Source organism: Scaptodrosophila lebanonensis, unplaced genomic scaffold (genome assembly GCF_003285725.1).
Source record: "Scaptodrosophila lebanonensis strain 11010-0011.00,11010-0021.00 unplaced genomic scaffold, SlebRS2 tig00000043-arrow-pilon, whole genome shotgun sequence".
Classification (NCBI taxonomy): Eukaryota; Metazoa; Arthropoda; class Insecta; order Diptera; family Drosophilidae; genus Scaptodrosophila; species Scaptodrosophila lebanonensis.
Window position 1 is genome coordinate 6,231,322 of NW_022060545.1, and position 25,165 is coordinate 6,256,486.

Below are 25,165 nucleotides of genomic sequence, written 5' to 3' on the forward strand. Positions count from 1 at the left end.
TAGTTCGTTTTTGCTCAAACTAAATTGCCCTCAGAAATCTCTACTTCATGATCGTTCCCTTTGCTGATAATGATGAAGGAATAGACTTATACTTAAACATATACAAGTATGTGTGTATGTGTTTCACTCCACAATCCCTAATTGCTACTTCTCAACTTTATTCGCATCGCATTTTCTGATTTGTAAGTGGATTCATTGATCGTCTTCAGCTACATACAATGCCGAACGGGCATTATTGTAATCCAGTTTGTGAATTCAATCAAAAGTTATGCAAGCCCCCACTCCTTCAACTTCTCTTGCCAATCAATTGCAGCTCGTTTAGTGCCAGGCCGTTGAAAAACAAAAAAAGCAAAAAAAAATCACAAAAAAAAAACAGCGTTGAAATCAAGGAAACGACAAAAGAACAAGCAGTCATGGAAATCGGAGCAATTATCTGGCAACGCCGACGTGTGTACTGCTCTGCCAATTGCCTGGCCCAGTTCCCAAGCCATTGAAATTGACGCCCAGCCCGGCCCGGCTCAGTCCAAATCGCTGAAATAGCAACGCCAACAAAATGTAACAAAAATCGTCATCCACGATACGGCAGAGCAGAAAAAAAGCGAGAAAAAATAATATTTACTTTTGCCATGACAATGTCTCTCGATGCCACGGCTCGTACTTTTTTTTGTTGCCGGCTCTATTCTAACTTTGATGGTGTGGCAGAGATGTGCGGAATTACCGACGCAGGATGGAGGATTCAGGTTGGAGGACGGAGGAGCGGGCAGACATAACGAATGCCTCCTGGCAGGCTAGGCAGCCAGTGAGCCGGCAATGTCGGGTATTATTGGCTTCTGATTGGGGATTATGTTTTTAATTGACAAACTTGAATAGATAACGACGTTGTCAGCAGTGTGGCGACAACTTCCATGTTTGTGGTGATGGTGGTGGTGTTAGTCTGGTTGTTATTGTAGCAACTCAGAAAAAATGCCGACAAACGAATGCATAACAAGCAGCTTGTTCCTACACCGAGCATTGTGGAAAAATCAAAATGGAAATTGATACGATGGCAGCATGCAGAAAAGTACTTTGTTACTCCTGCCAACTCCTTATAGGTTGTATGGGTAGGCCATTGCATATGATTGTGGAATTGTCTTTGTAGTTTTAGCATTACAAAGAATTTGTAACGACAATGCCAGGCTTCTCGGAACAAGCCGCTTTGCTTTTCCACAACCTAGACACACTCAAATGCATTAGCTATTAATAATAATAAAGACTGATTAGAGTATAAAGCCCTTACTATTCCTATCCAGTGCCCGAAGGCAAAAACCAACAACCAGCAACAAGCAAAGAACTTAACAAAAGGCACATCGCTTATGCCCTTTTGTCAGACTCACACAAACAATAAAAGTTTGTGAGCAGAAATCTGCCTCCAGAGTATTCAAATGTCAAATTTGTAAATGGCATTCACCGCCATCGTGAAAAGGAGGCTCCACATTTTGGCCAATGGGACTATGGAATGGCATAAGAATTGAATCTGTTGAGGAACAACTCTCGACTTGACTATCTGGACATTTTTATTTGAAAAGTTTCCCAAGTGACGGCAGTTCATTGTTGAGATATATGTAAGTACGTAAATAGTATATAAAATGCAGAGTTTTCCAAAGGCCGAGATAGTTACATAAATATGCGAGTGAAGCCTATTGTTCTCGGCGGATTGAAGTTGGGGAGCATTATAATGTATAAATTATTCAGAGCCGCGGAATTTAAAGGAGATTACGTAAACACTGTTTACAGAAATAATCTTAAAAAAGAAGCGTCTATTATTCCAGTTCGGATAGAATATTAATCTTTTTCATATTTATTCCATTCAAAAATATGGAACATATATGGATCATTCCACTAATTAGTAAAAATATGATTAGTATTTCAATTTTTCACAGTTCGAAGTCCTTAACTGCTTTGGCTATTAATCAACATTGCACTTAAAATTAGTTATTAGTTACAATAATTTAAATAAATGAATAATAATTGCAATCTTGAATCACTTAATCAATGAATCTTTAAAGCTTATGTTAGCAATAATTGTTATTTAATAATCAAGAACGATTTTCAATAATTAGTATAGCTAACAGAAAATCAATATTAAGTTAGTTACAATAATTTAAATAAATGAATAATAATTGCAATCTTGAATCACTGAATCAATGAATCTTTAAAGCTTATGTTAGCAATAATTTCATAATCAAGAACGATTTTCAATAATTAGTATAACTAACAGAAAATCAATATTTAAAGCTAGATTTGTTTGAATTAAGTTAATTTTTAATTAGCTAATTAAGTAAAGACAAAATTACTGCTTGAGTTTTATTTTTGATCAAAAAAGCATACAAGTAATCATTATTTTATGTTTTATTTTTTTGCTCGTCAATAATATTGGTTAATTTTAAAAGTAAAACTCAAAATTAATCATTAAATTGTGAGCGAATGGATACAATTAAAAAATAATCATTACAGCTAATTCTGTTTTTACACGGTAGAAAGGTTCCAGAAAAAGTCGTGTAAAAAAAGACATTGATCATATGTTCTTTAAAATCGTGCTAAATGAAATAATGTCGTGTAACCATATATAAAATTGTTAATTTTCAAACCGTGTTAAATCAAAACCGTGTAAAAAAATACCGTTTAAAAACAGGAAAGCGCGTATTTTGTTATTTTATTAATAGCACTATAATGATTACAGTCCCTGGAATTAATAAAGAAAATCGAATTGCTCTAAAACTGTACGGATATCGAACACCTGCAACATTCAATTCTTAAAGTCATTAAAGTTTAAATTTTATTTCAAGTTTTTAAATATAATGTCATGTCCTTAAGTAATTTCTATCAGAGAAATTGTTAATATATAATTTATAAATCTAATTTATTAATATTGGAACTCCAGGTGTATTGAACTTATTTTATCATTAACTAACTCCCTACAAAAAATTCATAATAAATGCAAACTGTCCTATAATATTTATGAGAAAAATTGAATGAATTGAAATGTTAATACATACTTCTTTCCTCGTATATCAACAATAGATTGATGTCAAATACTGTTGCCAGTTTTTGAGACTGATATCATTTTATATAGCAGTTCTTCAATTAAAATTAAACATCCTCATGTTGCATATTCTGCTTATTATGCTATTATGCATATTGTTTATCTTTGTTAATTGAAAATACTATACAGCTGCCATTTATTTCATTTTCAATTTCATTTATTCGCTAAATAAGTGAAAGGACATTACTCGGCTATGTAGCCAACACATTTGTGTAACCATTGGCTAAGACAATGAAGTCTATTTCTCTGCTGGACGACTAACATGTCCTAAAATTATTCGCACGTAAAACAATAAATTTTCATAATAGCCCCGCAGCTGTCCTCCTCCCCCACCCCCCACTGGCACCCCCCTACCTTGACACATGTGAGAGTGTGTCCGGTGGCATGTGTAAAGTTGAAAAGCGCAGCGTCAGCAAAATGGGCGGAGGACACTGCAGATCGGTGCTGGGGGGAGGGGGGGAACGAGGTAGCGGGCCCTGTTGGCGAGATTACCGTTATTTGTATGCAAAGCAGCAGCCCGAAACCGACAACAAAATGCGACACTGCCTGCACAGCAGCAGCCAACTGCCATTCAAAGTCAGCCAGAAGCGCCAGGACCAGACCAGGCGAACTCAGCTGCTCATCCAGCTTATGGGCCATCGAGTAGCGTATACGTAATAGTTGGAGAGCGGGCGAAACGGAGGCTGAGGATTGAGGTGGACGAACGTGTTTCAATTTTTATGACATTCCAATGCAGTTTATAGCGATGGGATTGCATATCGTAGAAGGAGGTGAAGGGGCTGTGAGGTGTAAGTACAGGAAGCCGACGTTTGCATTCACCATCGAGGAGTGAAAAAAGTAGAATTTCGTTACATTTTTGACAATTCCAAATTGCTCGAGGCCAAAAATGTGTTGCTACATATTTTGACAGCTTGCAACAATTCAATTGAATAGCAAAAAATATATTGCGGCTGCGTTTTATCACAACAACAAGCGATTTTCCATTTGAATTGTGTCAGCAAAGCCAGCAAATGATCCGAAAAATAAGTGTTGGATATCACGCATACGACCCGTTGTCCAACAGCATATGAGTCAGCAAGCAATTGAAAAGATTTGCATATAAAATGCATTCCCAACCATTCGACACTCATTGCTTATTTATATGACGCAGACAATCGGTACTTTCCTTTAAAACTGAACAATACTCATTGATTATTCTTAAGGATCCTACCTGTCGGCCACATTCACTGGCAGGCTTAGAATAGGATTTTGTATCCATTTCGTTCCCGTTCACCATTGTCGCCAAATGAGCTCAAGACTTGCGCTTAATTAGCTGCCTTATTCATTGTCCTTTTACCTTATATTATTAACTACTTGACAGTTTGAAAATATCTGGCGCCGACATGTTCGTTAATTTTAGAAATCTTTTGTTGTGCTCACATTGTGATACACAAATAATACGAAATATTAGACACCTTTGTTGAATTTAAATTTAAATTACCCATTACTACTCATATTAAGCAGAGGCTGATCCATGGTGAAAGGAAAAAGGATGCAAACTCCGTGAAATGTAATAACTAAGCTGCGCAACCGCTAAAAAAAAACTATTTATCAATTTCTCAATCATGTTACTTTTGGCAAATAGTTTCTCTTATATTTATATATATTCTCTCAGAATTATATTTTACATCTGGTGTTTGGAGATACCTTCCGTACAATCCTAAAAAGGATTCAATCGGTTCTAATATATGACTCAGAAGAAACTTATTCTGTTTCGAAAGTGTTGCCTTTTGAACTAAATACGAAGTCATATGTGAATTTTCCGTTTTTAGTTTCTATTCAAATTTCGCACAAACTGAAAACAAATACATATTATTAATTAAACTATTAAAGTTTTTGACCTTTTTTAAATGGTGCTCACATTAGCCCTAATACACAATAATAATTTATTGAAATCATAAAATAATTTGTCCGTTGCATGAACAATAGAATTAAATTAAACACTCACCATTTAATTTCAATTAGTTATAAATATTTCCGATTTTTCCTGATGTATGTAATTGTAATTTTAAGCAATCGAAAATAGAGTGCGATTATTTCAAATGCGATTGCTGCAAACAAAATTGTTGGCTCGTTCAGCTCACACATGGTCCTTTTATTAATCACAACACATTGTTAAAATGCATTTCCATTGAAACATGATTATACCTTTATTATTATTTTATATTAATTATTATAGCTTACACACTTAAGCTGCTCGACTTGTCGCCTGCCACTCCAAATGATTTTCTGCCGTGTTAAAGAGAATTATGATTCAGTGTTGATATATAAAGATGTGTATATAAATATACTTTTTTAATGATGCCGACATGCATAATTATTATATAAGTTGTGACATGATCGAAGAATAACCAATTAATGAGCGTATTGTTATTATATTGTACAATGTTACTAAATATATTATTGCATTTAAATAAAATGTAATCATTTAATCCAAATAACGCTCAAAAGTGTTCATATTTTGTACAATCTAGTTAAATTTGTTAACCATTAAAGACAAGTACTCGTGCAAGGTTTCTTTCCTACAAACGATTTGAAAAGCAACCAAGTTTACAAAACAAAGTTATTACAGACATTTCCATTATACGTTCGTTAACAAAATTGTTAAAGTGTAGAACTATATTCGAAATACATACATACTACAAGTATATGTCGAAGCAATCTTACTCTAAATGAATTGAGTAATGAAGAGTTCGTTTTAATGAATGAATAATCGGACTTATTGCCGCTCAACAAAACAAGACAATATTTTCATTATATTTTGTGAGAGATAAATGAATTCCAAATAAATTCAAATCTAACATTTGTCTGCACAATTTCCAAATAATTTCAACATATGTACGAGTTCTTCCCTTATTGTACCAATCGAGCTGGGCAATGGGCAGACCACGCCCACATCTATTTGAACACATTAATTTAACTTGATACAGTAATTAGATTTGATGGACAACTAATGACAGCTGCCATTGTCATTTGTCACACGCTCATTAAAAGAACATTAGAACAGTAGAGTGCTTGTTCAGTGGGATACGAGAAATATGCTCGTACAATTCACATTCAAGCCGGTATGGTGCGGCAATCATAAAAATAAATAAAGCATATATTTAAACATAAGTAAAAGTTTATGTGTGTGTGTGTGTGTAGTTTTATCAAAAAAGGAGCTCATCAACGGCAACTTAAGTGGACCCATAAATCTTGAACTCTGCACATTTAGAAGCCTTTGCCGTTTGCAAACGTGACTGCTGCTTCCAAAAAGCTCCGCACACACCCAGACGTACAGACATGAATGTTAATATCTATGCATATGTACTCGTAGTGCTCTCGTATTGGGCGCACATATGCCAGCTTCTGTAGGTGTATTTGTGTGTGTGTGTGAGTGTGTCTGTTTTGTGTTTGTGTTTCTGTATTTGTGTGCCGCAAAGCAATGCTAGCATTGAAATGCAAAAGCATCGGCCCTCCTACACGCCCAGTGCGGGGCGTGATAAATTAACGCATTAAAAGCTGGCAAGGATGCTCCATCCTGCAGGATCTGGAGGCAAGTCTTTGCTTTTAATAACACAAATTGCAATCGAAAATGTTACGCATTGAATACGTAACTGGAATGGCAAATGAGCAGCAGGAGAGAGCGAGGTAGTCCTGAGGCCTGGCACAAAATAGGAATTCAATTCATGCAGCACAGGCAGCTCAGGCAGCTGTAGATGAAGCAGAAATCATTTGCAATTTCTCTGCCATCTTAAAGTGCAAATAAATGAAGTAATTATTTTCAAATTAAATGGAAATGTTAACATAAAGTATCGACAACGATATCTGCCCATCGAGGAATAAATTAAAGCGAACACACTCGTACGATTTCAACTGATAGCCTCTAACTTACACACAGACCGTTTAGTCACAAAGGTTCAACAACATCGAAAATTGATCCCACAGGACATTGTCGAACTGTCCTAGCAATTACAAAAGGGCAACAACAACTGTTCTGTTGCCAAAGAGCAGGTAAACAAATAAACAAATAGTTGCAGCAAATAACTAAGCACGAGCTCATCCATATGTGTCTACATACTCGTATGTACAGAAGGTAAAAAAGTTTACAAAATTGGACAACGGCAAGGACAACGGAACGAATTCAAGCAAAGTCATATATAAAGGCTTAGCCAAATACAGTAAAAAGTATAAGTATCAGCTCCCAATTCATTTCTCTCTCTCCCTTTTTAACTTTCTTGTGCAACAAAGTATACTTTCCACTAGAGTCAATCTACTCGAATTTACTTTCCTTCTAATTTAATCCTTTAATTTTTTGTCTTAATAATATTCTTCAGAACACTCCTAACTATTTCAATATTATTTAAGTCAACAAGGATAGTCAGCAACTAAAAACAAATCATTTCCAATTCATACCCTTGCGAAATTTTTTTATTTTATTATAGTCTGTATTGTATCAAGATATTATGTTTTACTTTCAACTTTTGGTTGTGTATTATTTTATTTCATTATTATTTCTTCATTGCAAAATACAAGCAGCATATCCCATGTTTTTTTATGGTGAAGTCTCTTTTTTAAATTATGGATTCTCTGATGTGGGCTTCTCTCAAGTCACTTTCGGCACTTCTCTTTCATTTAAGAACAAGACACTAAGTGAGGAAAAGTATTAAATAATTAAGATTTATAGCCACATTAGCCCAAATGGGATAAAAGTTTGCTGTATTCAGGACTCATGTTAGATACGTTTAATGGCCATGTTCAATAAATCAGTAAAGAAAAAAAATTATTTCGTGTTATGCTCCCGTTTTTAAAAAGGAGTTCTCTTCTGAGCATAAAGACCAACAAGATCAAGATCTATTTTCAAGCTGTCTTTATAATGCTAAAAACTGCCGTATTAAACAATTTCTAATCATAAAAAAAATGCATTTTGATCTACCCTGGCACTACAGATTTACACCAAATAGCAGAAAAAGCTACAGAAAGAATAACTTGCCTTCACATAAAAAATGTATGTACACCTAATTCTGTTTTTACACGGTAGATTGGTTCCTAAAAAAGTCGTGTAGAAGAAAACCGTGTAAAAAAAGACATTGATATGCAAAATATGCAAGATGAATCGTGCTAAATGGAATAAAGTCGTGTAACCATATTTAAATTTTTAATTTTCAAACCGTGTTAAATCAAAACCCTCGTATAAATAATATATAAAGCAAATATATTTCAATTAGGTTTAGTAATAATTTACATACATTTAAGACATAAAGCCATTTGGGTTTTTTGTACAAATTTTTCCGCTTACTTTGTAAATTGTTGTATACATTTTATTATTGTTGTTTACCTTATAATATTGCTGTATTAAATTTATGTTTCTCCATTTCATAGTAGAAAAGACCAAGACAGTAAGATACATTTACCGCACTTGTAAATATCTAATATAAGAGATTAAAGAAAAAAATTAAATTAAATTGAAATAAATTTATTTAGCTATTTAATTTTCATAGCAGTATCTCTATTCTGTCAAAAGGTTGAGCAGTCGAGGATGTATCACATATATATATTATATGTATATTATATATACATATATGCGATTATGTTTCAGTGAAACCTCAAACCAACTAAAAGTTTTGCTTCTCAGATTGCTGTACAAAAAGTATTATTCTTCCAATGGTAACACAATCGAACCTCCAGTAACATTTAATGCGAATACTCAAATACCATTTTAAAAAGTTAATCTAGTCATAAAAAGTGCTGTTCATTGAATATTCCAACGTTTTCTGAATATTTGTTTGTATTCGCTATTCAACAATAATTCTAATAAAATTAACTATTTATTTATTTTACATTTGTAACTTAGAATTAATCCTAAACCAAAAGATTTGTTACATATCAATATATTTTCAAATATTAAATTGAAGTTGTGTTTTAATTTTACAAAATGATGATGCCTTTTCGTAGCAAACCATTTGTTAAATACAATATACTTGTATATTGTCATTATATACGGGTTATATACTTTTTATGAATAATTTATTTATCTCTATTTTAGAACAATTTTAATTAATTTAAATAAATTGTCTTTTTCCCAATACCGCGCTTAGTACTATCAAAGTATATGTATATCCAGAGCAACGAAGGCCTTCAGGCTGAATAAAAAGTATATGTATATGTAGCCCGGCTATCTACTAATCTTCTTTTATGAGGAAGTAATCGCCTTCGATTTGACTTTGTCAGCATACTTACACCGCAGAGTGTGTGTCCAGCTATTCTATACCCGGTGGGCCAACACTTCAATCAAGCAACATTTACAATCGACTGCCTTTTCGTGAGGATTGTTGGCTTCCTCTCCGCCATCTACCTGGCTTCCAAATGGAAGACAGCACATCGACGATGGTCGACGGCCACAAAAAAGCAGCATTGACAAATAATAAAATAGCTCGCTAAATGTAAATAATACTGCTGTACTCGAATACTAAAACCGGGCAGTTCGATTCCGAACCAACAACAACAACAACAAATAGTAGTGAACATCCATAACAGTTGTTGCCGCCAGGCTTGCTGCCTTCACAGCCAGCCTTTTGCTGGCCAATTGAACATTTCGGAAATTGGGAATTTCGCACTTGATGATGGCCAACAAATTGGCCCACAACCAAGAGACACGAATAGGCCAATGCTGGCAGCAATCGTGCGTACGAAAGCGGGCAGTCTGTTTGCGAGTTTGGAATCAAACACAATCGAATTGGAGGGAAAGGACAGAGGAGAGCGCAGATCTGTGTAGCTTTGAGGTTTTATCTTTGGATGTTTAACCGATGCTCTTCAGCTCCTCCTTTCGCTCTCTTACCATATATCCTTTGGGCTACAACGCAGCTGATGACAAATTTAATTTCCCTGTTTTAGCAACGAACTTAAACTATTTTGTTCCACGCTGAACACTTAACATCGCTTGAGGAGATAAAAGTTGAATGCTATTTTCACTTGTTTAAATATTTATCATTAATTTTATCAACAAATGAAGCTGTCGAAGAAGTAGAAAGAAAATATAAAACTAACAACATATTTTCAAATATTAAATTGAAGTTGTGTTTTAATTTTTAAAAATGTTATTATATATTATCATTATACGAGTTATATACTTTTTATGAATAATTTATTTATTTTTATTTTATTATTATTATTTTATTTTATTTTTTAGTAAAATTTTAATTAATTTAAATAAATTGTCTTTTTCCCAATACTGCGCTTAGTACTATCAAGAAGCATTATGTTGCTAATGGATTTAGCTGATTTTACGAACTCCATTTGTGTCTTTAAGATAATTTTGGAAGGTCTGCGCAAAACCAATGAGTCTGAGTGCTGCTTCATCTCTGCATCTGCAGAAACTATTTGATAAGAAGTCCAGGATATTGTCCTCGAGAATAGTCGTATTGGAGAGAGAGTTAGAGAGATGGAGAGATAGCAGAGAATCTCAAAATTAATTAAGCATCGCGGGTTGTTTTCTTTATATTTCTCACATGATAATGTTTTCTGTTTCAGAAACTTAAATATCCGCTCCAGAGAACGCGCCATTAGTCTATAGATACCATTAGAAGTTATTTTCTGAAGGAACTAAAGCCTATCGGCCGACCCAGGCCTATAACAAGTGTATTAGAAATTGGATTAACCGTTGGCATAATTCTATTAGTTAAAAACAGGTGATAATAATAATTTGTTTTCAAATAAAAAATTAAAAAAGAAAAGGTTGGCGGCGTCCAGTTGCCCTCAACATTTTACTTATACTGCCTTGCTGGGCTATCTCGTTAAGAGATGTACAGCAGTCAGTGATGATTCGGGAGTGGTTTGTATTACAATATAGTGCCTTAGCCCTTAATCACATGCAAATTTAACGTCTTAAATTCGCGCTATATTAATTTAATTTTGGTTGAGTTTCAATCGCGACAATTAAATCTCAACAACTGGGGGGTGAGTTAGTAAAGAAATTCCTAGGATTTTGTGATTCTCTAATTAATTCTTTTTACCACAAGACCCAATAAACAATTACTGAATTTCGAAGAAAATATATAGGCCTTATCTTGGAATTAATGAAACCTGGACCCAGAACACATTTGCAAAATAAATTAGCATGAGTATTATTAATGTTCTTTCATTCAATACATTCATTCATGCTGTTTTAAAGTATTTCTGTATTGTTTTTTAATGTTTTTAAGATGCGCTAAGTCAGAATTATCTTCTGCAATACGCCTTTTTTTATAAACTACGCGCTTTTTTTCTACATTAAGTGAATAACTGGCGACTAAAAACGATTGTAACTATTTATATAACTTTTGCAATTCAATCGCACGAATCGCATAATTAGATATCCAATAGATGTTTGCATCGCCATCTGCACTCCCATGTGCGTGTAATCTGATTGTGAATCCAAGCTGATGCAATTTACGAATGCAAATCCACACCCAACTGTTGCATCTGGATTTATTTGCTTTTAGTGCAATGGCACTTCGATGGGTATGCAAATTGAATATATGTTTAATTTTTTAGAATTGAAACAGCGTCACGATTGAAATGTTGCACAGAAGCTGTCAACAACTATGGGTAGGTTTAAGAATGCTCTTGAAATAGCCAAAAAAAATTCTAAAAGTTCTTTAACAACAACTTTGAATAGACAACTTAAAAATAATGGTGAACAATAGTTTAGAAAGGACAGTCGACAAAGAAAATACACAGCTATTTGAAACCAAAACAAATAATATGAAGAAAAAAAATTAAAATAGTTGAATAACATTTACAAATGTTTAATATGTTGAAACGCATTTTTTTCGGAAAACAAAGATTTATAAATATATATTTTTTTATTGAAGATAATGCTATATTTAACTTTGAAATTGAATTGGTTTTACAAAAAGTAATTAGCCTGATTGTTTCATATATTACATTCTTCAATATATATATAAATTTTTTTAAGATACCATCATGGCAGAAGCTTAATTAAAAAGTGACAAAGTAACATTAAATTTAATAACTGTCTAACCTAGCACAGAGCTTAAATAAAAATAAGGGATTTAAAAAATAATTGTATTTCCATATAAATTAATAAACAAGCCCTTAATCTATTGGTGGACTTTACATTTTATTTTAACGCCAATTTTCTTTAATAATAATGCTTTCAAAGCATTGGGAAAATTTTGACATTAGCAAAATATGTTGTTTTTAAAGCAAACTTAGTTTATCAGTCTTTTAAGCTGCTTCAGCATGTACAACAATTTATTTATTGCTAAAGGTATACGAACATAGTCATTACATCCCTTAGTCACATACTAAGTATTGCTGCCGCATTCCAATATTTATTTTTCGCTTCCCGCTGTTCCATTTGCAAATTGTATTGCAAACACACTAGCAGCTTTACATTTCCTCTCGCATAATAGCAGTAGTACTTGCCAGTAAAGTGTATTTTTGCAAGTCAGGAATATTATCACGACATTGTGCGTTCGAAAATCTGGCTAATTGCATTTGCATATTTTGATAGTTGGCAAGAAAATTCAATTGGCAATTGCGTAGCTTAACACAAGGTTAAATGCAAAGTAGGGCAATCGACTTCGCCAAGGAAAAACAAAAAAGAAGACTAATGGAGTACGTTTTCTCACTTGAATAAAGCATATAATGAAATGCGTTTAAGAACGAACGCAATTGCTGCAAATGATGGGTAATGATAACGGAAACTTCTACCAATTTATTATTTCAGTTGTAATATGCTCGAGCAATTACGGAATAACTTTTCTCAGCCTGTAGCACAATGAAGTAAATTAGTTGACGAATGTAAATGGCTTAATATACTACTATAATCACCTAAACACTTCAATGGAACATAATTGCTGGGTAATTAAATGCAGATGCTCAGGAAGGAGATAATCAACCTCAGAAGAAGCTAAAGTGCGCGGTAGCTCGATTAATAATTTGAGAATTACATTTCCAATGCATTAATCGCGGTGTGAGGTCTTCAGAAGTTTTTTGAAACTAAAACTTACCACACGCAAAGCTAAAGGGTAGGTGGCGCTACCGGTTCCCACCATATGGTAAGTATTTCCATTTTTTCTGGTGATGGAAGTGCCATGCAAACATTAGAGTTTCCGAAAATAACATTTTAAAATATTTCAATTATATTAAATACATATATAAATAAAAAATCAGTTTTTGTAAGGGCAAAATATTTGTTAAGTAATGTTTTTATAGTAACTTTCATGTATTCAGCCTTCTTGCAAATGTACGACTTCTTCATATTGAAAACTAATATAAAAATAATATTAATCTGATGATGGTGATCTGTCGCTTCGTAATTTTAAGCAGTAGTAATAAAGCTTGCCCATTTAGATAAAGAGGGAACGTATTAAACATTAAATTAATAATACATTGTTACTCTTTCCTTCCCTCTTTTGTTTTGTTGCTTGCTCGCAAGCCTCTCGTGAGTCTCGATTTGTGACTCACAGCAAGCACGTCAAATTGTGCTCACCTCTAGCAATAAAGAACAACAAAATAATCAAGCAACAGCAGCAGCATCTGCTTAGAAAATTCGATAATTAGGCTGCAAAATATACACGAAGCTGAATTAAAATGGCCGCAAAAGTAGGAGGTGCCAGCGCCGCCAAAGTATTTCCAAACGTAAGTGGTTCAAAGCACATGCCGGATAGTCAGTTCGTATTTCCGACGCGAGTAACCTCACTTTGTCTTGCCCGCTGGAGCACGCTTTGGCTTTAAATTAATCCACAACTTTCGGTTCTCCGCAGCACGACGATGTGCACATTTCTTTCGAGGATCAGCAGCGAATCAATCGATTCGCCAAGCATAATGCACGCATGGACGATCTCAAAGTGGAGTTGGACATGAAAAAGAACTCGCTGAAGTGCTTGGAAGAGGCGCTCGAAGAGATTGAGCTGTTTGATGAGGACGAGGACATTCCTTTCCTGGTTGGCGAGGTCTTTCTCTCACACAAACTGGGCAAAACCCAGGTATACCAACAAAGATTTCATATCCAAACGATTTGTGATTTTAAAAATTTGTGCAACTACTTTGCAGGAACTACTCGCAGAGTCCAAGGAACAAACCCTTAAAGAGATAGCCAGCATTGAGGCAAAAGCCAAGGCGATCAAAGCCGAAATGGATGAGTTGAAGGCGCATCTGTATCAGCGTTTCGGCAGCAACATCTCCCTGGAGAGCGATGACTAAGTCAGCGACTTCCGCACCCGTGTTTCATTAATTCGCGTCTTTCAAACCTTATTTAAAATGATTACATTTAATTTAAAAACAAAAAGGCATTTCGTTTCCCTAAACTAGAAAGTAAACAATCAGTCCAATGACTAATAGTGTCACCACCACCCCGCCCCAGAAGATGCGACGATCCTCGACCAGCCGCCGCTCTATGAGCTTCATTGTATGATTCGATAGCCCCAGTGTGCTGCCAATGGCCTGTATGCGTTTGTGTGCTCCACCCAGCGTCATACGCTGCGAAACCAAGCTATCTAGTATGCCACTCCCCGAGGCAATCATGTCGTCCACGCCGCGATGCGCATTTCCCAGTTGGGTGTGGTGTTGCAGCTCATAATCCAACTGCAGACACGTCTCCGCCGGTGCCGCACTATTTGCCGTAAAGCGATGATTCAACAGCTGCTCCCGCTCCGACAATTCCTGCTGTCTACGCTGGCGCCGCTCCCGCGCATGCTGCAATGCGGTTTGCAGATGCCGCAAGTCGTACTTCAACTGGTCCACGCGCAACTTCCAGCTCTGGCGCTGAGACGGCGGCACCTTGAATAGCAGCACATCCAGCCGGTCACAGTTGCTATAAAATTGTATCAAATGATGAAATTACTTTGTTTCTCATCAGGGCCGTGTGGGAGTCCACTTACGAATTGGCTTGAGTAATTTTCATTTGTATGGCATTTTCCACGTCAAGCGTCTCCTCCGGATTTGTTTGACCGATTTGGCCCAAACGTTGAAAACTTTGCTCGATTTCCTTTACGTTGTTGTTCGTTTGATGGTACAAGTTCTCCATAGTGGGCGTGGGCGTTTTTAATTTGGTTGCATTACAAATACGAGTTAAAAATTAATTCGCGTTTCAAAAGCTGACGCGTTGCAATTGCTGAAATGTCATGTTAATGTACAGCGCCCTGATAACAGACCAAATGTTATGTTAAATTAGTTGGCAGTGCTGTAAGACAATGGCAAAAGTTTTACAACACTAGTAACTAATCGATAGCAAAGCCATCGATGTTTTTGCAGCTCAAACTCTAGCATAAACCACAATGGCGAATACATCAAGTACCGGCGTTGGTAAGCATTTAATTTGTTAAAATCACCAATTGCGAACATAATTGCATAAAAAGTAGACGTACGCGTGCCCAGCGATCTTGTGGCGACCTTGCGGAGCGCGTTAATTGTGCGAAAGTGCGGTGGAAAACGTGTGCGCAAAGCGGATTTTTATTGAACGACGATGACGGCCGCAGTCGCAGCGCTGCTACTGCGGCTGCTGTGAAAATGAATAGAAGTCAAAGTCACAAAAGCCGATAAAAAAAAATTTGCCCAGTGTGCATATTTTTATGTGATATTTGCAACATGCGGCCAAATTTCTGGCTGCGAATTTAATGACTTATGACAACCAAATATGCTGCAGTTTGCTCCAATCTCGCTCCGTGACTTGACAGTTTAGGTTGGTCGGTGGCGCTCTCACCCCTTGCGCCTACTCACTGCTTTAGCGTGGCCCCCTTTATGCTTGTACTTGTTTTTTTACGCTTTGCACACTTTTTGGTGTGCTTTGGCTCTTTTTGAAAATTCTAATTAGATTAGCAGCTGCAATTCGTTTTCACACTTCGCTCCAAATGCAAAATATTATGTCTGCGGAAGGTGGCCGACCTGTCGGGCAAACCAACACCTCACCACACCCTGCGTCTGCGGCGCTCATATGATAGATTCTCATTTTTCGGAAATACGAAAATGCGTGCAAAGTGAAACGAGCACAAAAAACAACAACACAAATGCATCGAGCAATAACAACAACAATGCCAACAACGTCGTCAGAGGCTCCAACTACCGCATGACGACGACACCAACAACGTCGATGTCGACCGACCCCGGTCGCCAAACATGCTTAACGGCTTAATTACAGCCTTTTCGCCCATCATATTTCCAATGGCCAATGTTCTTAGCCAATTGTTATATCAGTAGAAGACGCCGCAACGACTAGCACTAACAATTTTATTATTGCTCTTTTTTTTCGCATGCAGTGGTGCCACGAAATTTTCGCCTACTGGAGGAACTGGATCAGGGCCAAAAGGGTGTGGGCGATGGAACCATTTCGTGGGGTCTTGAAAATGATGATGACATGACACTAACCTATTGGATTGGCATGATCATTGGTCCACCTAGAGTAAGTCTAACAATTTCTGCACCCACCCACACGCAAGCAGAAATCAATTACGATTTTTTCAATAATACATTTAAATGCAAACATAATGGAACAGGATTTAAAACCGTCTTTATGTGAAATGTTGCATAAATATGCATATATAAATATGTTGTGTATAAATACACATTATAGGCTAGTCTTGTAAGTCTAGTAGTCAAACAATTGTAGGCTCAGGTCATATACACACTCTAATAGCTTCGACAAGCAGGCATTTGGGAGATATATAGACCAGACCAGAAATAATTGAGGAAGAATATATTTTAAAATTAATCTATAAATCCCATTGATTGAAGTCTATAGCAGCTAGAAATGCAATACTACTCGCCTAGATTCCTCGGATTCATATATATAAAATATATGAAGTAGCTAAATGGTCAATTAGTTTAATTTCAGTTAATAGGTGGTGGAAAAAAATGACTAAGAACTAGTCCTTGAACTCATTTAAATGTTGTGTTTAGTATGCTTGCTCAGCGGCTTCAGGAAGCAGGTCCTTCAGCGCTCACTCCTCAAAAAATAGCTTAGTTTAGATTTGCTTTTTATAAAACCCAGGTATTCAGATAGCAATCATATGTGTAGGTGTTCCAAAATTTAACAAGTGCATAATATTTTGGCATAGAGAAAAACATTTTCAAAATTCGCACAGCAATGTAAAGTGGTGGTTGTTGGGTGGTAAGCGGGCATGATTCATGGCGCCGTCTATGCGGCTATAGTTGCAGTGTCTGAGTCATCAATGCGCTCGGATGAGCAAAGATGTATAGTTTCAGAAATTGATGTGCCATTTGAAGTGTAGGAGGGGAGGGGTTCGGGCGCCTTTTAATTGCAATTAAATTCAATTTGTGCATCTTCTTATATTTTCAGACACCATTCGAGAATCGAATGTACTCACTAAAAATTGAATGCGGCGAGCGTTATCCCGATGAGCCCCCAACGCTCAGATTTTTAACTAAAGTTAATATAAATTGCATTAATCAGAATAATGGTGTGGTAAGTTTGGACTTTTCTACAGCATACGCAATTTACAATTTAACCATATGCTATATTATATCGCAGGTTGATCATAGATCAGTGCCCATGTTAGCCAGATGGAGCCGAGAATACACTATAAAAACGATGCTGCAGGAAATTCGTAGGATTATGACCATGAAAGAGAACTTGAAATTGGCACAACCACCAGAAGGTAGTTGTTTTTAGTCAACAACAACAACTAAAGGAACAGCAACAACAACAACAACAGCAGCAGCACCAACAACAACAACTGCAGCAGCAGCAGCAACTACAACAACAGCAGCAGCACTACACACAACTACAACAACAACAGCAGCAGTGGCAACTTTAAGCTGAAAATGCACGTTCATCACACGGATCGACGACATAGTTGTACGTGCATGTGTGGGCGTGTGTGTTGAGTCTGTGTATGTGCGTGCGTGCGTGTGTGTGTGTGTGTGTGCATGTTACAATAGAAGATGGAGCAAAGTCGCAGCGTTGTTGTTGTTGTGATTGATGCCCAATTGCAGCAGCAATTAAAACAACAACAGCAGCAGCCTGATATACTATATAAGTAAGAGCCGCAACAACAACAGCAACGTCACTATTACTGGTCGTCGTCCCTTCCGTCATCGAACTACGTACTATGTCATCATGTTTTGGTTTATTCTCCCCAACATTCTTGATTAAGAAATAAAAACTTTAAAACAGAAAACCAACAAACCCGAAAAAACAAAAATTCAATCTACATAATTTAGCTCACACGCCCGAAATTTTGCAAAAGGATATAAGAAAAGAAACAGAAAAACATTTATAATAATAATGATAATAAGGAAGAACATAAAGAAAGAATCATGAATGCGAGTTCTTTATCAAAATTATTAATTTTTTAGTTTTTGAAGGTTAAAATGAGAGATGCGTAATTATTGTTTTGCATAAACTATAAAAATTTATTAATTACATACATAAAACAAAAATATATTAATTTAAATAAAACAACAAATCTAAGATAACTTTTTTTAGTAAGCAAAGATTTAATATATAACCAATACAAAGAGCATTTCGCAATCGAAAGATCGAAAGCAGGCGCCAGTACGAGAGTTTGAAGCTTTTTTGAAGATGTCGACTTTTTTTTGTTTACCTCGACGGGGACGAGAGACTCGATTGATTATACAATGTAATCCTTAAATGCGGTATAAACATATATATACATACTAAAAAGGATGAAATGAGTGGGCAGATGAAAAATGATTAAAATAATATTTTAATTTAAATCTAATTGCATAAGCTTCTAAATAAAACAATTAATAATCCAATAAATGAAAAACCGAAACCACAACATGGTTTGCGTTTAATCATTTCGCGACTGGCTTTGGAATGGCGGATAAAGAAAAGGAACTCGATTTCCCTATGCCTTCCCATTGATTTCTTTATCTCTAATTCAATTAAAATGTTAATGTGAGATTCTAAGTCGATCCATAGATTTGGATTGTAATTGTTCAAAATGAAAAACATATTCTGCACACCGATCGTTTTTCAGGCTGCATAATCTGATTGTTTAAAAAGACACCTTTAATTAGTGGAGGAATTAAACTTTATTACGAAGGTTTGTATAAAAACTAACACGTCTGAAAATTTAACTTAATTATATCATGTTTGCAAAAAAAAAAAAATTACTGAGTTTATGCGATTCTATTACTATGCTGGCTGCTCGTATAGTTTTGATTTTCATTTTATAATTTAGTTACCATTTGTAAACAATTTTCAAAGTCAACATCAAATTTAATTACCAGTAACACAAAATTGATGTTTAGACTGGTTTCAATTTTTTTTTATATTCATTACAATAGCATTAATATGACCAAACAAGTAAAAAATCGAAATTCGGGTGTCCCGACTTTGAAATACTCTTTACATATGTTTAGAATAATTATAGAAATTAAAAGAATTACAAAAAAAAAATTGATCGATTTTACCTCTCTCGGTATTAGAACTCACGTAAAGGGTGTATAATTGCACATTTACATAGCAATTGCATATATGTGAGTGTATGAATATATATGCGCGTCTATTCGGTCTGTGTGAACATGTTTGCAGTCAACGAAAGCACCAACATCAACAACAGCTGCGGGCAGCAAATTTATTTATGGCTATAACTTCTTGTTAAATCGGTCTATCACGATGAAACTTGGCATACGGACACTAAGAGGGGCATTTGAGTTCAAAATTCCAAGAATTACGGAAGTTAGAGAAAATCATGATTTGCGGTGGAGAGGGGGGGGGGGGGGGAGGCGAATTCCAAAATGCACATTTTCCGCGTATTCACATAAGGCATCTTGAACTAAAATTTGGTGTTCCTATGTTATATGGTCTCCGATATATATGCGATTATACGAACGGAAAATCGGGAAAACCCCCAAAGGGGGAAGTGAGCGGGAAATTCATCCAAAAAAATACAAACTTTTGCAAGTACACACATAAAGCACCTTTGTGCAAAGTTTGGTGTCTCTAGCTCTCATAGTCTCTGAGATCCAGGTGTTCATACGAACAGACGGACAGACCGCAGACACTTTGTGGGGTCTGCCACGCCTCCTTCTGCCTGTTACATTTTTCAACTCCCGCAAACCGAATATACTATTGTATAGTACATTTTATGTACAGAGTATAAAAAGTATTGAAAATGTGACCAAATTGGTGCAACGAAATCTATTCGAGGACTTATTTAAATTGAAACATTATGATATCCGAAAAGTACAATAATAATGATGAAATAATCAACAAACACTCACTTTGCCGCCATCCTTTCATATTTGTTGGATCAACTGTGTCAATATTAGTTCCATTATTTCAATATATCTTTTATTTCAGCCACAAATACCGTACATTATTAAGCAATAATGTAATTTGTAATCGAATTCAAATTATTTTCTATTTTTCCTTTTCTTTTAAAAGCAGAATATTAAACACTTGAGAAGCGATTGATTTAGTTTCCATTAAAAATAGTCTTCAATTAATGTAGCAAGTGATTATTTTGTGTGGAACTGCGGATTAGAAGAATCCAACTTGTTATGTTGTGGTCCTCTCTGACGAATTTTCATTTGGTATAGCTACATGGTATAGCTACATAATAATCGACTTATCTAATCGGAAATAAAAAAATGTTCACATACAAACATATGTAATGAGTCTATATTGTTCAAATTATTGTTGTGTCTGATCGTAACTAAGCACTATTTTTATGACACAACCAATTCCAAGTTTCTGGAAAATGTGTGTGATAAACAAAAACTGAATCGAAAATATTGCTTTAAATGTAGAAAACATGCCATTTTCAACATATATTATTATAACATTACAAAAATAAGGAAACTGAGTTACTTATCGCTTAGTTATTCCCTATTCCAAATATATATTAAGAACCGAATAGCACACGATATAAGTGGTGTTCTTGAAAATGGCCCAACGACCGATTTGAAAAAAAATCACCAAATTTAATAGAATACACTGATAATTCAATTTTAACTCAGATCAGACTTCGAGTTGACAGTTGACAGATAGTTGACAGATATTCTTTGAAACATCTGTAAAGAGCTGCTCGGAAAAACAGATTTAAAATCAAAGTAAGTTGCTGGAATGCCCCTATGTTTTCTTTACACTTTACGCACCCGAGTTTATAGAATTATTTCAAAATTGATTTCTTAATGACAGTATTTTGCAATGTTCCTGTTTACACTGCAGATATACTTATAAACAGCTGTTCGAAAAACCCAATTTTAAATCGAATTTAGTTGCTGGAATGCCCCTACGGTTTCTTCACACTATACGCCTCCGAGATTAAGGAATAATTTACTTTCCTGGTTACACTGCAGATATTCTTTGAAACATCAATAAACGACGGTTCGAAAACACCGATTTTAAATCAAATGTTGTTACAGGAATGCCCCTATGGTCACACTTTACGTTCTCGAGCTTAATGAACTATTTGGTTATTACTATATTGGCTTAGATGTAGAAAAAGTTAACTTACCATTGAATTATTTAAAAAGATATGTATGCGTTTGTAGTTTCAGAAAGCATTTTTCAAAGCAACACAAGATATTTGGGATATTACCTGTGTATGTCAAGGACATCTATAAAGTGTAACACAGCCGGTTTGAATTCAAACCTTGACGACTTGAGGCTTAAAGCGGTAGTTCAATTTTTTAATTGGTTTATTTAAATACATAGTTTGAATTATAGATTTATACAATAAATGTAACATTATCCATGATTCTCATTTAGCTAGGCCGCTGGTTTTCTTCTTCTTCTTTTTATTTGTGGGTGTGTTCTTCCATTACATTTCTCAATTTTAATTAGCGGCCGATATCTGCTGCTACATCGATTTTTTTAACACTATGCTTTTGGTTTATGTTTTTTAATTGTTGTTGTAGTTGTTCCTGCTGTTCAATTGGTTATGGGCTAGGGTGTCTGTTAATCCCACATTGAATTGTGTGTGTGAACTTTGTTTTGCTTAACATTGATTTATTTATTAGTCGATAAAGCCGCGTTAACACTGCAATTCACGTCAAATCAAATTTAAACAATTCTACTTGTCCTTGGGCACGAACACGATCTTTCGCGACTTCAAGGTGGACCACTTGTGTCGCTTAATATAATACGCAATGGCAGTCAGGAAGGTCAATATGCCAATTACTTTAATGAGCAGCTGCTTGCGATCGTCGTGCTCCGGCTCGGATGTCCACTTGAGGAACGTGGCCACATCCTTGGCCAATTGACTCTGTGTTGGCGGTGTGCCATCCTCGTACTCAATGACCTGATAAATTGATTTAACTTTAATTTTTGATCTTTCGAGCAGTTAACTTCATTTTACTTGCCTCATTGTACAAGACTTGTGCCATGGAAATGGCACCGCCAGGGAAGTACGGATTGAAGTACTGACCCTCACGCAGCACAACACCAGCTGGCGCATCATGGTAGCCCGTTAGCAGTGCAAAGATGTAATCCTCGCCACCCTTGCGAGCCGACACAATGTAGCTAAGATCGGGTGGATAAGCACCGTTGTTGGCAGCACGTGCCGCTTCCTCATTGGGATACGGCGATGGGAAATAGTCCGACAGTTTGCCGGGGCGGGTGTAGTAGTTGCCGGTATCATCGGGACCGTCTTTAACCTGTAAAGGAAATTAAAAAATGTATAAAATTATAGACGTCTTTCGAGCTACTATTAGTCCTAGAAATAAGATCTGTCCAGATCTACAAAACTTAGCTGTCTAGCTTAAGCGAGCTCATAGTTACGTCAGGCTTCTTAAAGGTAAGGACCGGTCATGAAACCACTATTGATAAGAAATTTACAATAATTTTTTAACGATTTGCTTAAGACCCTACTATTTTCTGCGCTCTTGCATATATTTACATAGGCGATGGTGTTAGGATCTTCGGTCATCCCATTCCCAAGGTCAACTCACCGTGATCTGCTCGGCTTCAGCCTTAGCCTCGGCTTCGGTATGGCTGACACCAATCAGATTGCGGTAGGCAATGTACTGCATCGAGTGGCAGGCGGAGCACACCTGCTTGTACACCTCATAGCCTCGGCGTACGCTTTAAAAAGTGAGACAAAAATAAAATTAAATATGATAATTGGCATTGTTCAGCAATATAGACGCTTACCTCTGGTGATCCAGTGAGGAGAAGAGACCGCGATGAGTCCAGGGCTGGGCCGGCGAGTGCACCTCAGTGCCGGATGCCTCCACGGATTGCTCGAGTGCGAAAAGCAGAGCGCCAACGCCGCCGGTAATGGCTCCAACAGCGCCGATCAGCTGTTTTCGACACGCACACAAACAGCAACAACAAGAACAGCGTCAACCGATGATTGTGGAGCAAACGCATTTAGAGGTTAGGACCGATCGGCTATTATGAAATGCTATGTTCAATTTGGTGGCTTACCTTTTTGTGGCTATTCGCCCAGTTTGTAGCCGAGGACAGGTTCTTTGCCTGCAAAGAATTCAAATTCCATTATACTTTTATCGAAGCGAGACTTAACTAATCGCACATATCATTTTTGCATGGAGTTACATAATTTTTGAGGTCGGGTAATCTCAGTGAATTGACCAATTTACGAAGCCTGGTCCAAAATTAAAACTAACAGTGCACTTAGACTCTCAGATATTGAACAATGTCACACGAGTGTTTTTCACTATTTAGCATAGAAACAAAAATACCATTTTTTGCACAGACATACTACACTCGAAAGTGGTGGCTGTGAAAATTTTTGATTTGGTGTGGCCCCGGTTTTACCTGCTGCAGATTAAGGGCGGGCGTAGATTTTAGAAATCTCAAGCCATGTAATCTTCGCAATGTCGCTGCCATGCTGGCCGGAGTACACTTTTTCGTCTGGTCGTGTAAGGAAACTTTAAGGGCAGCGCCAATCTATCTATTCCACTGGCACTGGCTCTCGATGGCAGATGTTTACTCGCCACTCTGTGCGTGTCCAAGTTGTCTCGTTATTGTTGGTGGTTGCGCGTGAGAACGAACCACTCATCGATAGTCGAGTATTTGCGCTGCGTCAATCTAGTTGGCATTTCCTATCGAGTGATCTAGTTCCAATTGGAATCGATATGTAGCGAGTGCTGAGATGGATTTTTAGATGTCCTTTGTAGAATTTCCCTAGTCCTTTGTGTGCTTCCATGTTATTTTCTTGCTTTATTTATTTTGTAAGACTTACATACATATATATAATTAATAAATATTGGGGGGAACTCTTTTTAGGAAGTAACGAGAACTACTTATATATTATTTTCTTTAAATCTATATTCTTCTTCTTTATTTAAGATCTGTCCTAAGGTTGGACAATTGTTATATTTTATGATAACTTTAACATTTTGTGTTAATGCTTCTTGTCCTGGTGGTTGCGGCGTTATTCGAACCGAGTACCTACTTAAGGAATTGTGGGATTCCTGCTAGCTCGTTGAGCTAAAAATAAAACATTGCTTTCTTTTGTTTGTCTTTAACTGAAGAGTGAAAAATCTTTCCATTTCAGTCTGGAATAAAAATAAAATAAAATAAATAATCCTAAGACATTTAAGCTGATCTTCCCTTTCAATGATACTCGTACAGTTTTTTGATCGGCGTGTCGATGCGATCTTTTCAATAGTTTGAAAAGCTGTTTTCATCTCATTTATTTGGATTAAAAAACCTATAGAGGAAAATGTGAATTTTTATGTTATAATAAATTTATTTCGCAATTGTCACAGAAAATTAAATGAAATAATAGGGATAAGCAAAGGCTAAAATGTTCTTCAATATTTGCATGGTTGAGTTTAATTTAATTGCATTAATTGTCTTTATTTATATTTAAATATTTTCATATTAAATGTTAATGTTTGCTCTGTTTCTGAAAGTGTGTTTAATGTTTGATGAGAAATTTTTATTTAACTTCTGTTATGTTATTATATTAAATATCACAGATATTATATATTTCTATATGTGCATTAAAATAACATTAATTCTGATACATTTTTTCAGCATTTCAATAAACGGGCGTAAATTATAATGGCCTTGGGCAGTACATTAGAAAAGTAAATCATTATGTTCCCATATATTCGCTTTAATTAAAACAATCTTCAGATAATTTCCAAGAAGGA

At 35.9% G+C, this 25,165-nt stretch overlaps 4 protein-coding genes across 4 annotated transcripts; 2 read left to right on the forward strand and 2 right to left on the reverse strand.

Annotated features, from left to right (window-relative positions):
• The first annotated feature begins 13,617 nt into the window (after nucleotides 1–13,617).
• On the forward strand, nucleotides 13,618–14,396 carry LOC115622759 (probable prefoldin subunit 4). Its single transcript, XM_030516814.1, has 3 exons — nucleotides 13,618–13,747; nucleotides 13,873–14,094; nucleotides 14,162–14,396. Exons 1-3 carry the CDS (start codon nucleotides 13,700–13,702, stop codon nucleotides 14,309–14,311), a joined length of 420 nt encoding a protein of 139 aa, XP_030372674.1. The 5' UTR covers nucleotides 13,618–13,699; the 3' UTR covers nucleotides 14,312–14,396.
• On the reverse strand, nucleotides 14,358–15,277 carry LOC115622758 (probable Golgi SNAP receptor complex member 2). The gene is made up of 2 exons (XM_030516813.1): nucleotides 14,989–15,277; nucleotides 14,358–14,921 (listed from the first exon to the last, which is right to left on the reverse strand). Exons 1-2 carry the CDS (start codon nucleotides 15,132–15,134, stop codon nucleotides 14,411–14,413), a joined length of 657 nt encoding a protein of 218 aa, XP_030372673.1. The 5' UTR covers nucleotides 15,135–15,277; the 3' UTR covers nucleotides 14,358–14,410.
• Nucleotides 15,278–15,332: 55 nt separating this feature from the next.
• On the forward strand, nucleotides 15,333–18,251 carry LOC115622615 (ubiquitin-conjugating enzyme E2 variant 2). The gene is made up of 4 exons (XM_030516615.1): nucleotides 15,333–15,412; nucleotides 16,363–16,505; nucleotides 17,403–17,528; nucleotides 17,595–18,251. The coding sequence occupies exons 1-4, from the start codon at nucleotides 15,385–15,387 to the stop codon at nucleotides 17,733–17,735; spliced, it is 438 nt and encodes a 145-aa protein (XP_030372475.1). The 5' UTR covers nucleotides 15,333–15,384; the 3' UTR covers nucleotides 17,736–18,251.
• Nucleotides 18,252–21,721: 3,470 nt separating this feature from the next.
• On the reverse strand, nucleotides 21,722–24,003 carry LOC115622518 (cytochrome c1, heme protein, mitochondrial). Its single transcript, XM_030516473.1, has 6 exons — nucleotides 23,820–24,003; nucleotides 23,469–23,516; nucleotides 23,193–23,341; nucleotides 22,991–23,123; nucleotides 22,403–22,696; nucleotides 21,722–22,341 (listed from the first exon to the last, which is right to left on the reverse strand). Exons 1-6 carry the CDS (start codon nucleotides 23,889–23,891, stop codon nucleotides 22,114–22,116), a joined length of 924 nt encoding a protein of 307 aa, XP_030372333.1. The 5' UTR covers nucleotides 23,892–24,003; the 3' UTR covers nucleotides 21,722–22,113.
• Nucleotides 24,004–25,165: the final 1,162 nt, after the last annotated feature.